The following is a 15838-nucleotide window of genomic DNA, read 5'->3' as shown; positions in this document are numbered from 1 at the left end:
GATTTGAGATTTTATGAGTGGGAATCTAATACTTCAGCAATTAAAATATACGAGATTTTTTTGTTTTATGAGATTCATAAAATTTTGAAAACTATTTTAAACATACATTTTAAACATATTTGAGATATCTTTTGAGAATTTTGTCAATCTATTATTCATATGTATACACGATAGGGAACAATTTGAAGATTAAAAATCCATATGAGAATAATTTCAAAACATAATAAATGACACATTTGAAATATCTTTTGAAAAACAGCATATAAATATGATATTCTTTTATCCATTCCATATATACCGGTACACAATTAAAATCCTACTTATCAGGTAATAAAATCATAATCATGAAATCAATAAAAGTTCATTATCTGACCTGTAATAAGAAAGGTAACAAAGATGTCTCTTCTGTATGAATGTCGGATGAGCCTTCAGGGCTTTCGTATTTCTGAGTTCAATATTGAATTTTTCGAATGACAAGACATGCTAAAATCATGAGAACATTTGGTTTATTCCCACTTAGCTAAAATTCCGAAAATTTCCAAATGGTTGGGCCACAGACTTTAATACCATTCTACGTTTTAAAAGGTGGTCATTCTCAAAGTTCTGAGATACTCCCTATAAGTTTAAGAGGAAAACAGTGCATGAGTATGAGTTCCGTGTTCCTTTTATTCTCTCACGAGAAAACAAATTGCTATATACAAGGCATGATCTTCATTCAATTTTGGAAACTACATTTTTAAACTATACTAGGCATTAAACCGAGCATGTACGGGTGGATACAAGATAATTACAGTAAACTTGGAAGTAAAATTCAGACATTGGAGTTTTGATTGATTCTCTCTCTCTCTCTCTCTCTCTCTCTCTCTCTCTCTCTCTCTCTCTCTCTGAGATCAGAGAGAGAGAGAATTTTTCATTCATATGGAGACGTCACCAAGATCAGAGAAGGGCGTCAAATTTAAGCCTTTGCTCGGCGCTTACATTTTACAGCTTAAATTTTTTAAAATTTACAAAAAAATGCCCTCGTGTCAAAAAATTTCAAAACTGTTGTTATAAACGAGAACTTGTATGTTTTTCTGAGTGAAAGGCGTTGACAAAGGCATCATGCCTTTTACGAAAAACGGTTGTATCTTTGCAGAGCTTCGAAAGAAAAACGCCAAACAGAGTAAAACAAAGTTAAACAGTTTGAGTAATAATATGTATACATTCCAGTTGGGAATTGCTATGGTAAATCAATATTTTCAAGTGCATGTACTTAGAATTTTCTTGAACTTTATCAATGCGCATTAAACTTCCCATACTTTGCTTTGTGGTCAGAGTCATGTTAACTGTTGGTTGTAGAAAATAATATACATGTATACGACTATAACAGCTTTTAGACTGTAGTAGTATAGAATATTAAATATTTGATACACCCTGTAACACTTGTAACCGCATAAATTGTGTTTGATACTCAGAAAAAAATTAGACATTTAAATTTTCATGATTTTAAAAATTATCATTGACTATAATGTAATGTATTGACACATAAAATGTTTTAAGCTTGCCCTTCGTACTTGGTAATCCTACAGGTATTTTTTAAATGGCAAATACGTAATTAGGGTTTAAATATGGATGATTGTTGATTGAGCGGACGCTCAAGAATTTTTCACTCATATGGAGACGATGAAAGGCTGCAAAATTTAGGTCTATGCTCGGCGCTTACGGCCTTTGAGCAGGGAGGGATCTTTATCGTGAACACCCGCTGTGACACTGGCCTTCGGTTTTTGCGGTCTCATCCGAAAGACCGCCCCATTTAGTCGCCTTTTACGACAAGAAAGGGTTACTGAGGACCTATTCTAACCCGGACCACCACGGGATAAATATGGATGAGGGTCAGTTCTACGCCACGAGTGTTTAAGGAGGAACTCTACATCGTGATAATGACTGACTTCCTTTCAAAACATGGATGAAAATATTTATATCAGCAACATTTGTCTTTTCATTTAAAAAAAAAAACATTGCCTAGCTGATTAGCTCAGTAGGTTAGCACGTCGACTGCTCAACTGTAGATCGCGGGTTTCAAGAGTCCAGCAGGGGTATTAAATTTTTTTTTTCAAATTGCTTTCTACTAAAACTGCATTTTTTGACTAAATAAAGTTAATTTGAAAGTTTTCAATTTCAAAATATTGTTGTACATATTCTCCATTTTTCATCCATATCTGGTGTAGCATACTTCCTTAAATGCACGGAGCTCCGATTAGGGAAAGTTACCGCTTCTGTGCAACGCCCTCTTTGATCTTTAACCCCCACTTTTTAAAGTTCCATTTTAAGACAAGACTTTGTAATTAATGTGCAATTTTTGAAATTTACATTAATCCTAACATGTAATTTTAAACTATCAAATTCTATTGCATGAATTTTTCCGTATACCAAGTGCAAAAGGGCCATTGTTTATTTCCAATATTAATAGCAGTATTAAACTTTTTTTTCTCTGAATCGTTAGAAGACATAATCATATATCTATTTTTATGTAACGATTGATTTGTGTTGTGTATGTTGTGTTAACACCAACAGACAAATCAAGTTTAAACTAATAAATCTGAGTAAATTGTAAGAGCAAAAGGGTAAATTTTAAAACACTGTACCTCAATAACAAGCACTGTGACCCCAGTTTTTCGTTTAAACTTACTGTATGAATTAATTAAAGAGGTTCGCACCTTAGTTTTAAAGTATTAACAATTTCATTGGAAGTGTACTTTTGATTTCTACATTGATGTTCTCGATCTTCAGAAGTGTCTGACATTATATATTAAAAAAAAACCCAAAAAAACCAACAGTGTCAGCTTGCAAGATATGCAATTCTAAGCCCGTTTCTTTAATATTTACTCTGGACCCATAACAATGTGAACATACGTTTAATTTGTGTGATTTCGTCCATTCAAGACCCGCTAACCTCAATTCCTCATGCTTGTGCCGATTATAAAATTTCAGTTACAAATTCCGAATTGCTTTTTTTCTTCATTTTTGCCATTTGTGAATTAATTAAAGATGCATGTAATAGATAACAAATAAATTCAAATATGAAAACTACAGTAAACTACAATATTTATTATATTTAAAAATGCAAAATAGTTTTCTCTCGATTAACCGGCGTTAAAGAACAAAACATTGTGTCCATAACTATCATATAGTACTATAGATGTATATGTTTCTTTCTTTTGGATTGAGTAAACTATCTTTGAACTTCTTTTTACCCTGTTTTACCATTATTGAATTATTATTACAAAATGAATTACCGTTCATGATTGCTCATTCAGGTAGTTACAAACTCGGTTACGCTCATCTTAGCTATGCTTTTCCTAACCCACCGGTTCTCAGTACTATCGGTACTTTGATATGGTTTGCTACTGTTCCTGATATAGCCAAACTTTCTATGACCACTGTCTAACGATGGTCAAAATAATGTTAGAAAACCATCAACAATCATCACTACGGTCAACTGTGGAAAGGACATACATAGTCTATGCCTGTATTTATTCTTCATACATGATAAAACAGTGTACCAATAAAAAAAATTCTCTCTGGCAAAAATTGTGTACTAGGATGATCGATTCCCCCTTTAGCTCTTTTGTTTTACAACCTTTGTGATGTTGGACTGGACCTGTGAGTCACCCTAAAACCTAGCTTAGACTGAGTCTTATACCCGATAAATCTTCTCTTAATTTTCTGTCACAAAATCTCGGCAATAATATCTGCTGAACTACGTAGTTTAATCCTTCCTATTGTCACAATATAACAGAGCGACATTTGATAATTGACATCTAGAGCTTTAGGAAAGTAAGATCTGGAGCTTTCAGACCGAAATGATATTATTCCCTTCCAATGGAGGATCTTTTTATCACCGGGCTATATCATGGGTTGTCAATCGCTGTCTTTGCTGGAATACAATAGGTACTGATATATGTTAGAAATATCCAGGGATTTTGTGCAGCGAGGGAAAAATCTTAATCAAATTCGCATTAGCAAGGATTTATTCAGGTAAAGGACGGCATGTCTTCTCATTGTTCGTCTTTAACGTCTGTTTCTCTGAATGACAAGAGAAGTCCGAGCAAGAATCCCACACAAAGCAATGTTATATTAAATTTATTGATTTCCTTTGAGGCGCTTCCACCAAAGATACATCATTGGTTTAAGACAATGTATACTTTGAAACAAACATACAATAGAATCAGTTGAGCGCCGAGGTAAATCAATAATTGTAGTAGGTAAATCTCGAGAAAGTCTCGTAAAAACCTGATTAAACAACATCCATTAGAGAAAACCAGTTCGTTTTATGAACATCTTGTTGACAAGAAGCTCCAGAAAATCAGATAGTGCACATTGATGTGTATTGATCAGTTTTGATGGTTTCGCGTAATTTATTCAGTATTAACTAACCCATTCATCAGTCAATGTATTTTCCACAAAATGTCGTTATTACTTAGCTAAGCATATACATGTATCATTTCATTTTATTATTTTGTATCTATTTAATAGTAATATTTTTTTTAAATATTAGAATTTTTTTTTGGGGGGGGGGGGATTTGTTTGTATTGGTTGGTTACTAAGATATTTCCAAATTCACAGGAACAATCTGCTTCCAGTATGGCAACAATGCTTTAAATAAGTTATTTGTTTTCTAAAATAACTTTCCATCCCTATTAGTCATGCATTGTTTACCATTTAGATATGGAAATCCCCAAATAAAGCCAATAACTTATTTTTTCATTCAAAAGATGGCGTCCATGATGTATATGGTGAAGCACTAAACACATGAACTACAAAAAACACTGACACGACCTTACCAAGCATAAATGTTGTCATTGATACACTTTTAATGTTTTATTTATGACTTTTTATAGAAATATTTCAATGGTAATGTATATTTTTTCAGTTTAAGGAATTCATGCACATATTTAATCAAATTATATAAATTTTATCATTCATTAAAAAAAAAAGATAGATAAATGCCGATAACCAGGAATAAAAATACCTGACCAATATACAATATACAATGTACAATATGCAATGCATAATTTTTGCTTGATAGTTGACAGGGTTCATGAATTTTATATATAACCTTCCTTGACTGCATAAATAAAACTTGAAAAGGAAATCCAAGACAAAATTTATGTTGGTAAGGTCAATTAGGGCTTTTAAAAGTTCAGGTATTTAGTGCATCCCGATATACTGTCATTGATGCTATCTTTTGAATGAAAAACAAGAGGTTGTTTTAATTTTTAAATTAACATAATTTAACGGTAAGAAATGCATGGTACATTGCGATGGAAAGTTAGTTTAATATACAAATAAAAACTGAAGCAGACAACATGGTTGTCAAGGCGCACAATAATTGTTTGTACCGGCTGAAGTTGACTTACATATTTGATTTATGAAGGATCAGTGATTTTTTGTGTTTTTCAAACTACCACCCCTCCTTTTGAATTGGGAAAAATTAGCGACATTTTCCTCAAATTGGGAAAAATCATTCATAGTAAATTAAAATGGTAAATATGCATAAAATAACCAAATAACTATTTTTTTGGTTTGATGTTTATTTCAGATCTGATTTAAAATCATAAAATAAATCATTATTTAACATTAAATATGTATTGGAAGTCACACCTTGTATAGATATTATTTACTTCTTCTAAGAAATACTTATTGTCTAATTTCATAAACAAAATAATAAATTATTAATTCACCAGCATTTGTACCCATAATCTTGTAAATATTATATTAATAATAAAGTTTCCAGAATATCTCTCCTGTTTGTATTTTTCGGATTTTAGTAAAACCCTATACTGTTGGCCACTTCCTGTTATTAGCCTGACCCTACATATAATGGCGGTCAAACTAAATTGTCAACAATATGTATCTGAAACTATATACTTCGCTGCATATCTGCTTATATGGATGCCTCTATTGTTTTACATATTCTTTACAAAGCCTTTTGCATGTGCAGTGGTTTGGAGAATAAAACTGAAGAAAACAAAACGTATTTACTCTTTGTCAGTAAAAATCACTGAAGGACTGTCCTGATATTCGACAACGGCTTTATTCCAAATATCCAACCGAGCCGAATCTCAGCCGTGATTACCATTAGTCATGGTTCTTGTGTGTAAGATCACGATTACTATTTTTATATAACGTTTGAAATTTAGGTGGGAGGGTGGAAAAAATGTGTTAGGGTCGGCAGAAATGTTTATGGTCGGTAGAGAAAGTGGAAACCTATATATATATATATATATATATATATATATACAAAAACAGGGTAGAGAGAACCACTTTGAGCAATAGAAGGGGAGTTAAATTTTATGTTTAACATGAAATCACCATTCAGTACCGTCACTACGATTATATGCCGTAACTCCAGTGATGTTTCTAATATTTCTTCTCGCGCGCTTGCGCACAACCACCATAAACGTCACTCCTTCGTAAATATGCACTAGAAAATCAACCATCCACCCCCCCCCCACCCCTACATTCAGTAGACCGGTATTACTTAAATAGTAAATACCCGTATATAATTTGTCGAAATTGTCTAATAGTATTATTTTTCATATTTTATCATCCTGACAAAACTTTAGTCTAGTTTTTACCATCAAACAAAAGTTTGTTTAATACGGCACACATACCATTAGCTCGAGAATTTTTCACTCACCATTGTCGGTGAAGGGCTGCACAATTTAGGCCTATGCTCGGCGCTTGTGGCCATTGAGCAGGGAGGGATCTTTGTCGTGCTACACCTGCTTTAACACAGGGCCTCGGTTTTTGCGGTCTCTTCAAAAGGACCACTCTATTTAATCGCCTTTTAGGACAAGCAAGGAGTACTGAGGACCTATTCTAACCCGGATTCCTATGGAACAGGAGATATGAAATAGGACAGGTTTTTTTAATGTGATACCGAGGTATTTGACCTTGTGACCTTGAAGTTTGACTTACTTTTTTAAAAAAAACCTGATCAGAAAATATCAACTAGGTCAGTTTTTCAAAAAGTAAGTCAAACTTCAAGGTCACAAGGTCAACAACACCTCGGTACATGTATCACATGAAATGTATTGCCTTAAAATATCATATACAACATATGACAGCCCTACCTTAAATAGTTCAGGAGATATTTGATATCTAACATCTTTTTTCAAAAAGTAGATCAAAGTCCAAGGTCAAGATCACAAATTTCACAAACTTTAATACAAAAACGTTTTCGTCACAAGGAATGTATATACAACTCAAAATTTAGATGTCAAGATTAAGGTTAAAGTTTTGAAATTTGGGTCAAACTCCACGCTCAAGATCACAAGGTGAAAAATCATATATGAAATGTAAGGCCTTACCATAAGGAATCTTTATTCAAATTATGAAAGCCCTACGTTAAAAATCTTCAGGGGAGATTGAACAGGTTAAGTTCTCTTTAAATTAGGTCAAACTCCAAGGTCAATGTCAAAAGGTTAAAAACGTTGGTGCCAAAGAAAAGATCAAGTCACATGAAATGCGCATATGAAATATAAGTCATGAGCAAGGTTAAGGTTTCGGACAGATATACGGATAGGACAAAATAGGCTCTAAGCTATAGTCGCGGGGCATAAAAAACTTGAATCACACAACTTGAGAACATTTAAATTTGAATTTGATTTAGTGTGACCCTGTTACTTTTGATTTTTTTTTTATTCTCTGTATATTCACAAATAAAACTTTGATCCCCTATTGTGGCCCCACCTGACCCCCGGGGACCATGATTTGAACAAACTTGACTCTACTCTGTCAGGAAGCTTTCATATAAATGTTCACTTTTCTGGCTCATTGCTTTTTAAGATGAAGACTTTTTAGAAATTTCCCCTATACATTCACATTTAAAACTTTGATCCCCTATTATGGCCCCAGTTCGAATCCCGCTCGTGCCGGTAAGTGAGAAAGTTTCCCTGTTTACTTTCGGAAGGTCGGTGGTCTCTTCCCAGGTACACTGTATCTGGGTTCTCTCTTCCACCAAGACTCTCGACCGAAAGGTCGTAGGTTCGAGTCCTGGCCGCGGCAGGGCTGACGTTGTGTCCTTGGGAAAGGCACTTTACATGAATTTCCTCACTCCACCCAAGTGTAAAAGAGGTACCGCACTGTATGCTTCCTAGGAGGCTGAGAAAGTTCTAGATTGATATAAGGTCTGCCGGGGTAATAATGTACATTGATTATTGTAAAGCGCTTTGAGCAGCATACGCTGGATAAGGCGCTATATAAAACCAATCATTATTATTATTAAAAAACTGGGCGCCACCAGATAACTGAAAAATTGTTGAGTGTGGCGGAAAAACATCAATCAATATTATGGCCCCACCCTACGCCGAGGGTACCATCATTTGAACAAACATAAATCTACGCTTTGTGAAGAAGCTGTCGAGTAAATATCAACATTTCTGGCCTAGATTTTTAAAATGTTTCCTATTTATCAGCATGTAAAGCTTTATTTATTTAAACAGTATTTTATCATGTATAACATAATTAAGGATTATGCAGCAGGCAGCGCCTATATAAGCCTTCTCAAATGTAAAACTTCGATCTCATATTGTGCCCTCACTCTACCCCCGGGTATCATAATTTGATCTCATATTGTGCCCTCACTCTACCCCCGGGTATCATAATTTGAACAAACTTGAATCTACACTACATAAGGAAGCTTTCGGGTAAATTTCAACTTTTCTGATCCAGTGGGTCTTGAGAAGATTTTTAAATGATTCCATCCTTTTTGCCATTTCTTGATTATTTCCCGTTTGAAAGGGACATGGGCCTTCATTTGAACAAACTTGAATCCTCAACCAAGAATGATTTGTGCCAAGATTGGTTGAAATTTGATTTGATTGAAACTGAAGAAGAAGATGAAAATGTGAAAAGTTAACGATGACGACGTCGACAGCAGACACCAGACAAATATTGATCAGAAAAGCTCACTTGAGCCTTCCGCTCAGGTGAGCCAAAATGATTTATCGTTTCCCCATGCACACTTTCTAGCACAATCACAAATAGATCGACAGCTAATAATTCGTGTGTCTGACATCATGTGCGTTACCGCTACATGTACTCTGCCTACAAATCTAAAGGAATTCCTGATTTCTGTTTTCGTACAAGAAACAAGATATATAAAATAAACTTTGGAATATTGGGTAAATTTTCAGCGGCCTCAATAAATCCCAGCTGTAGTAATAAGAAAAAGCCATAGATGTTTCCCCGCAGTATATATAGTAAATAAAGGATTGTTGTTTTAAGAGAACAAGCTACATGACCAGTGACGTATTTTCATTTGCAGACGTGTTCTTAATGCCTTGGATTTGGTCAAAGAACGAACTTCAAAACGGCACAATTGGTACTGTAAAATTTCCTTTTTACCTTCACATGCTTCGATTCTATTGAATTTTTTGAAGGTTAAAGTTTCTTGGCAGTATATGCACATGTAAAAGGTACATAAGACACCGAGCGCTTTGACATGGGGCTAGAAAAGGCAAATAAAAAACCAAAAAACAAACAAACCGATAATAATCAAGGATATTGCAATTGAAGAAAAGGTAACGAATAAAAACATTTGCAGTTAAAGGTTGATCTTGGTGGCTTCGAGTCGATTGAAGCATTGTTCTGGAAGTCAAAAATTGATGTGCGTGGGTGCGTGTGCAACCATTGAATCTGAATGACCACTGTGCACAGAGATAAAGATAAAAAAGAAACTTCGGGGAAAAAATCTTATCGTGATTGAGCTGTGCATATAGAGAAGGTTCCAAAGGTTTTCATGTTGAAGATTCTTTTCAGTGAATGTAGCAAGAGCCACTGGGATTCCTATTTCAGAAGTCTACGAAAGCAAAGAGTGTAGAATGAACCACTCAAATGATTTTTGTGACTAAGGAGAGCGATTGTTGTTAACAAGCGTATCTGGTTATCTTTGTTCATGGTCGGCAAAACCTGTTTAATGACAATGTTGTTACCTGCTAGGTGTGAAAATCAACAAGCATACTGAGACCACCGGTATTCAATTAGCTACTGACACGATAATTAGCGAAAATACCGTAAACCGTACTGGTTACATCCAATGTTATGTCTTCTCCAACGAAATACCTTACAATCACTCCCGTGAGGTGGAGGGCAAATACCTCTCCCTAAAATGTACATACTACGAATAGATCATTTTGTTCTTGTAGATTTATTTTTATTTCAGGTCAATCTTATTCACGAAGGTTTTGTTCGCGTCATTAGGCCCACCAAGAGTCTACTTGATATTTTGGTCATACTGATTACACAAGAGGATACTCCAGAGTATACTTGAATACCCATGCTGGTCTTTCTTTCACGGCAGATGAAGATAGAAAATGACAACGAATTTACTCAACATAATGTAACTTCATTTGTGGAATGGTTTCCAGTCATGCTACAACCGTCTAGAGATTTCCCGTTGTGGGTAATATTAGAACTGCTATCTGTTTTGCTATCCATTTCATATTTCAGATAGATTATTGCTTTCTATGCGGGTTTATCCTTTTACTTTATCAATTATTACAATGCTCACTTTTGAGGTTTTGAATATCGGCGAGGTTGAGTCCAATTTCCTAGAATTTACTTCCGAAATTTTTATCCTCCCATTTGCAAATTACGTGGCCCCAACAGTCTTTTTTCCACCAAGTCATATTTTATAAGAATTATTGCTATTGCAGAATATAAACACATAAGAAGATCAATGCTTTCTGGTTATATTACGTTTTGGTAAGTGGCCTAAAAGAGATTTTCTGCAGATTGCTAAATGGTAGAAGCATGAATTGGCCATCTAAACCGAGAAAAAAATCGATCGTTCACAACAAAAATTATTCTTAGTCGAATCTGTATTGGTACCATTATTAATTGATAAACCTGTCACTACTACACGTGATAGAACCAACCAAAATAAAAACACGACCAAATTATTCCAGGGATTAAAAGATAGTTCAAATCATAATTGCCTATTTGTATTATAAGTTACAACATTTTCTCATTAAGACTCATTTCAGTATCCCTGTTGGAGATTATCATACTTTCAGGTTTATTTTTTTTTTATGTTTGCACAAGTCATAGAGTTTAAATTAAGGGTGGCCTGCTTATATCTCTCCATGTCTCAAAAAAAATTCCAATTATTTCTACGTCCAACTTCAAAGACATGAGACGTAGAAATAATAATGATACACAATTCAGTGTTGGAATGTTTAGTGTAGGTCCCCATTTTCATATACAATCATGTTCTGACATAATTTAGCTTCTCCGATTAAAAAAAAAAATTGATCAACATATTCATGAAGTGTATGATGACATAGGAGTACACGTGCAAATGACATGATTCTTTTAAATAATTATATTACGTAATTAGCATAAATAGTTGATGAGTTCAGATGTCACTGATGGCAGGCCCAAATCTAAAAAATGATAACAGCAGATAAGACTGGTCATTGTCGTAACACCGCTGTCTGCTGCAGGTTTATTAGTGTCCGACACCTATCGACTATGGATTAGACTGCTTTGGTATTTGCCAAAGTCACTCTCACCAAGAATTATTAAACACTGATTAAGCTCTGAGCTAATAGGACGCCTACTTATTAAGTATGCATCTTTTGATATTTTGTTAGTTGTTGTGCACCGTCTGTTTTTCTTCCCTTTGTTTGCTTGTAGTTTGTTATCAAAACATCGACCTCACGATGTTGAAAAGTTGTGTATTTTTTATTCCTCTTAATCTATTCTCCTGTTGTATTTCATTAAACATTAAAGAAGGTTTAAATGTTAATAAATAAATCTTAGGCTGTCTACAGCTTTGATTTAGATGATATTTTCAGTTGTGCTAGATGACCTCAAATTGACATGCATGTCATTTGGATTTTAAAATCCCCCACTAATCAAGGCGTCGTGTGTGCTACACGCACGATAGTGAATATAAATATTATATAATTGCCTTGATATGTTGATAAACCAAGATAATAAAACGATTAACAAACGGATATCTCAAAACCTACCTGCCGTGATGGACATCAGCACGGAAAAAATAAACATCCATGGTGGAGCCTCCATATTTTGTTCATTGACAACACACGTGAAATTTAAGAAATAAAAAGAAAACCTAACAACAAATACAAGTATATCCCAGAGTGAAATCTATACGTCTAAATTTTGTCACACATTTTGAGGTGTGCACCACATTTTTGTTTAAGCCGCCACACACCAGCGCACAAGAAAGAAATGTCTTTTAAACCATGTGACACCACGCTTTTATACCCAACAATGCGATGAACTAAGTATCCCGGCCTGTTCAACACACTGCAATGACACACACCGCCTCGTCCTTTTCACATACGTTTACAAATGAAGTTCAGGCGACACATCCAAATATTTCATTGAAAAAGATTCCTCGCCTCGGGCAGAAAGTGCAAGAGTCCGCTCTGTTCGCTGCGATTGGACGGGAAATATACTGGCTCACTGGAAATGATCTCGGCATTTATTGTTCATTGCATAAACAATAACACATTTAGTTATATAGGTATCTGATACATAGTCCCAATTGATAATACGCTGAATTTCACGGCTATAAAACGCGATTGAACGGCCAAATTACTTTTTCCTTCTTCATCGATGGGAAGAATGGCGTAGCTATGGCACAAATTTTCATCCAACCGCGCGAGCTCTGATGCGCTGGTATCGGTAACTTGGCGAGAGTGGAAGCGCTGCTTTCAATGGATGTGAAAATTCAATCAAGCATTTTTCTCGCCGTGGTTGCAGCCTTTACCTCTTTTTCAACCTTTTCTTCTTCAGTGTTGTTAGTTCACTGCGTTCATTGTTATTAATATAGTGTTATAGTCTGCAAACCGATGTCTGACTGTCACTCATTTTTCAAAGCATTATTTTACATCACTTCTGCATCAATAATAATAAAAACAATGTATGCAATTTTAAGTGAAGCAATATGCAAAGACTTATGAAAATCAATGCCAAATTAAATATATTTTGTGACAACCGTTTTGTTTATGTACAGACGTTTATGTATTAATTCATTATGCAAACTCTATTCATAATTACCATGCATTAATGTTCTTGAAATGTAGACAGATGTTTGTTTCATGAGGTACAAAACACTGTTAGAAAATGAAGACTATAACTGGAATAAACAAAGAACAACTTCGCGAACGTTTTGGTTGCTTACTTATCAAGAAATAGGAGTGCAACATGCTGCAGAAATGATGTATTGAACTAAACAGCTGTATGATAGTTAATAATATTTCCCATTTTTCTTCATTTTACATGTATTTGCAAAATAGGAAGTCACTATAGCGGCATACAGAGAAAATGTAAATTTTCAACAATAACATTATTGTATTCGCTGCGGTGGCCGAGAGGTTAGAGCGTTCGCCCTGCATGCGGAAGGCCGGGGTTCGAATCCCGGTCGTGACAGACCTGGTTAAAACTGGTAGTGTTAAAACAGGAAGTGACAGCTCGGCATCAGGTGTGAATGTCACGGGTCCTCGGAAATGACCTTAAAAACGGATGACCCGTGTCACAGTAGGTATGGCACGCTAAAGAACCCTCACTGCTAAATGTCGAGCGCCGAGCAAAGGCCTAAATTTGAAGCCCTTCACCGGAGTGAAAAATTCTTGAGTCGTTAAGCAAGATACAATCAATCAATCTTAACTCATGATTTACCGGAGAAAATGAAGACTATTATTGAAATAAACAAAGAGCAACATCGCGAACGCTCTTAAATTGTATTCAAAACAATCCATCCAAGAGTAGCAGAACGACTTCATAGCTCACCGGCAGAACAGATCGCATCACAGCGTCGAAAGAAAAAAATATTTTCTTTTGTCACTCTTGCTGAAAAAAATATTGTAACATCAGGAGAAAAGATTGCGATGATTTATGGAGATATCATATTGTTAAACAAGGGATGTGATGTTCAGTAAAGTGGAATACATTGAGGAATTTATGGTTCAATATCGGGGAAACAGTGATAAACGTTGTCGATAAAGACATCATTTCGTCAATTAGCATGACCCTGCGATTGCAATCCGTGGCGACGCAACTGTCATGGCGACCTGTACTGAAAAGAGGATGTCGTTTAGTTGCTATATGGCTAGTCGTGAAAGAAAATGTACTTTAACATACAGGAATGTATATGCGTACATGTACTACTCTTTTGTAGGTAATACGAGTACTAATTAATTTCCCATAGACCTCAATACAAACCTTTGACTCTCTCACTAATATACCATATTGATTTTAGACAACGTTTGAAAGATCATTCCAAGCACAGATAAGCCATACAAAAAAACAAAAAAAAACAACAAAAAACAAAAAAAAAACCAACCTCAAAAACATTGCTTTCATGGGTCATATTTCAAATATACCTTTACCATGACTTTCCTCGGCCATTTCTCGAATTTGTGCAATAATTTCTCATCCGTATATTATTTCTTTCAATTCCAAATAATTTCACTCTTGATTTGATTCCTTTGCTCAGTCTTGTGTAAACAGCCTCCGGGTTACACATTTCGTTCTATCATGTATCCTGCTTCCTGTTGGTCGCTTCCTATTTATAATTCAATTTCGTATATATTGTGTACGATTAAACGCACACAGTTACTTTTTTTTTTGTGCCTCTTTACTTTTTGCCTTGTTCATTTTTTCATGGAGAATGCTATGTACTAAATATGGATAACTAAAGTTTACCACTAACTAATATAACCGTTATAAAAGATAACTTGTCCAAATATTTGATCAACACAAATATGGTGAATTAAAAAATACATTTTTCAATGAAACAACAAACTAATCGATATTGCGTTTAAGATATCCACATCAATCAACATTGGAACATTCGGAGTGATCTCCCTTTGCTCCATTGAAACGTAATATTAAAAAAGAAAATGACAGCCAGCATAATGATTTTAATATCGAGCAAAGCAAAGAGTCCCGTCCGCTAAACACGGCTCTAAAGGTAACACGTATGTGAAAGGAAAAAGACAAAATCGGCTTAAGAAAAGAAATAATCTATCACTGAAACTTCTGCGAGCCATTTTGTTTAACTATCTGTATCCTTGGCTGTCTCCGTTTTAATTTGCACGAAGCCACACAAGGAGTTCCGAGTAATTAATCGATTAGTTGCTTCAACAGTTATTCGAGTCACGATTAGTTTGATTGCTAAAAAATTCAAGACTCTGACTTGCAATTTGTAATTCAAACACTCCATTTGTTCAACATGAACTGTATAATAATTTTTGTAACAGTTTTTACAAATTAATATATTGAAAGCAATAATACGGCTTAATAGTTGAACGAGTTCAAGAGTTTCTATGAATAAAAATATTAAATATATATTATTTACACTTACTTGATTTTAGGTCACCTGAGTAACTCAGGTGACCTATTACAACTGGTCAGCGTCCGTCGTGCGTTAACAATTCAACATAAGTTTTTTTTATAACTACCATTCCAATTCTTTTCAAATTTGGTATGAAACATATTTGGGACAAAAATTGTAAACTTCCTACATCCCTCGTGCCTTAGGACGGGGCAAAACGCCAAAAATTTATCAATTTTGAAATATCTTCTCTGCAACCTCACACCTGTAAGAAAAACTAAAAGTATGGTGACGTAGAATATGAATATATGAAGGCCTCTACCGAACTGTAAAGTTCATGATCCCCAGGGTATACGTTCTGAATCCAGGACGGGGCCTGTTTAATGCTAATGATACTAAATTGAAAGTAAATAATTATTTAGGAAGAGCAGGTAGTCCTTTCCCAAATATGTAAATATGATGATCCCAGAGGTAGCGGTT

The 15838-nt window shown here is 34.8% G+C and overlaps 1 protein-coding gene across 2 annotated transcripts in view; it reads right to left on the bottom strand.

Moving 5' to 3' along the window:
- LOC125671006 (uncharacterized) overlaps window positions 1–12820 on the bottom strand; it is a 65531-nt gene extending 52711 nt beyond the window's left edge. Inside the window, exon 1 of one of the 2 annotated variants that reach the window (XM_048906482.2) lies at window positions 12024–12820. In XM_048906482.2, the coding sequence (XP_048762439.1) occupies window positions 12024–12078 (55 nt within the window). In that variant the 5' untranslated portion in view covers window positions 12079–12820. The remainder of the gene's footprint in view (window positions 1–12023) is intronic. The other variant, XM_056162798.1, reaches the window with a different exon arrangement.
- Between the last annotated feature and the right edge of the window lie 3018 nt (window positions 12821–15838).

Source organism: Ostrea edulis, chromosome 4 (genome assembly GCF_947568905.1).
Source record: "Ostrea edulis chromosome 4, xbOstEdul1.1, whole genome shotgun sequence".
NCBI lineage: Eukaryota > Metazoa > Mollusca > Bivalvia > Ostreida > Ostreidae > Ostrea > Ostrea edulis.
Note: the sequence above shows the minus strand (reverse complement) of the source record. Positions and strands in the feature narration are given on the sequence as shown.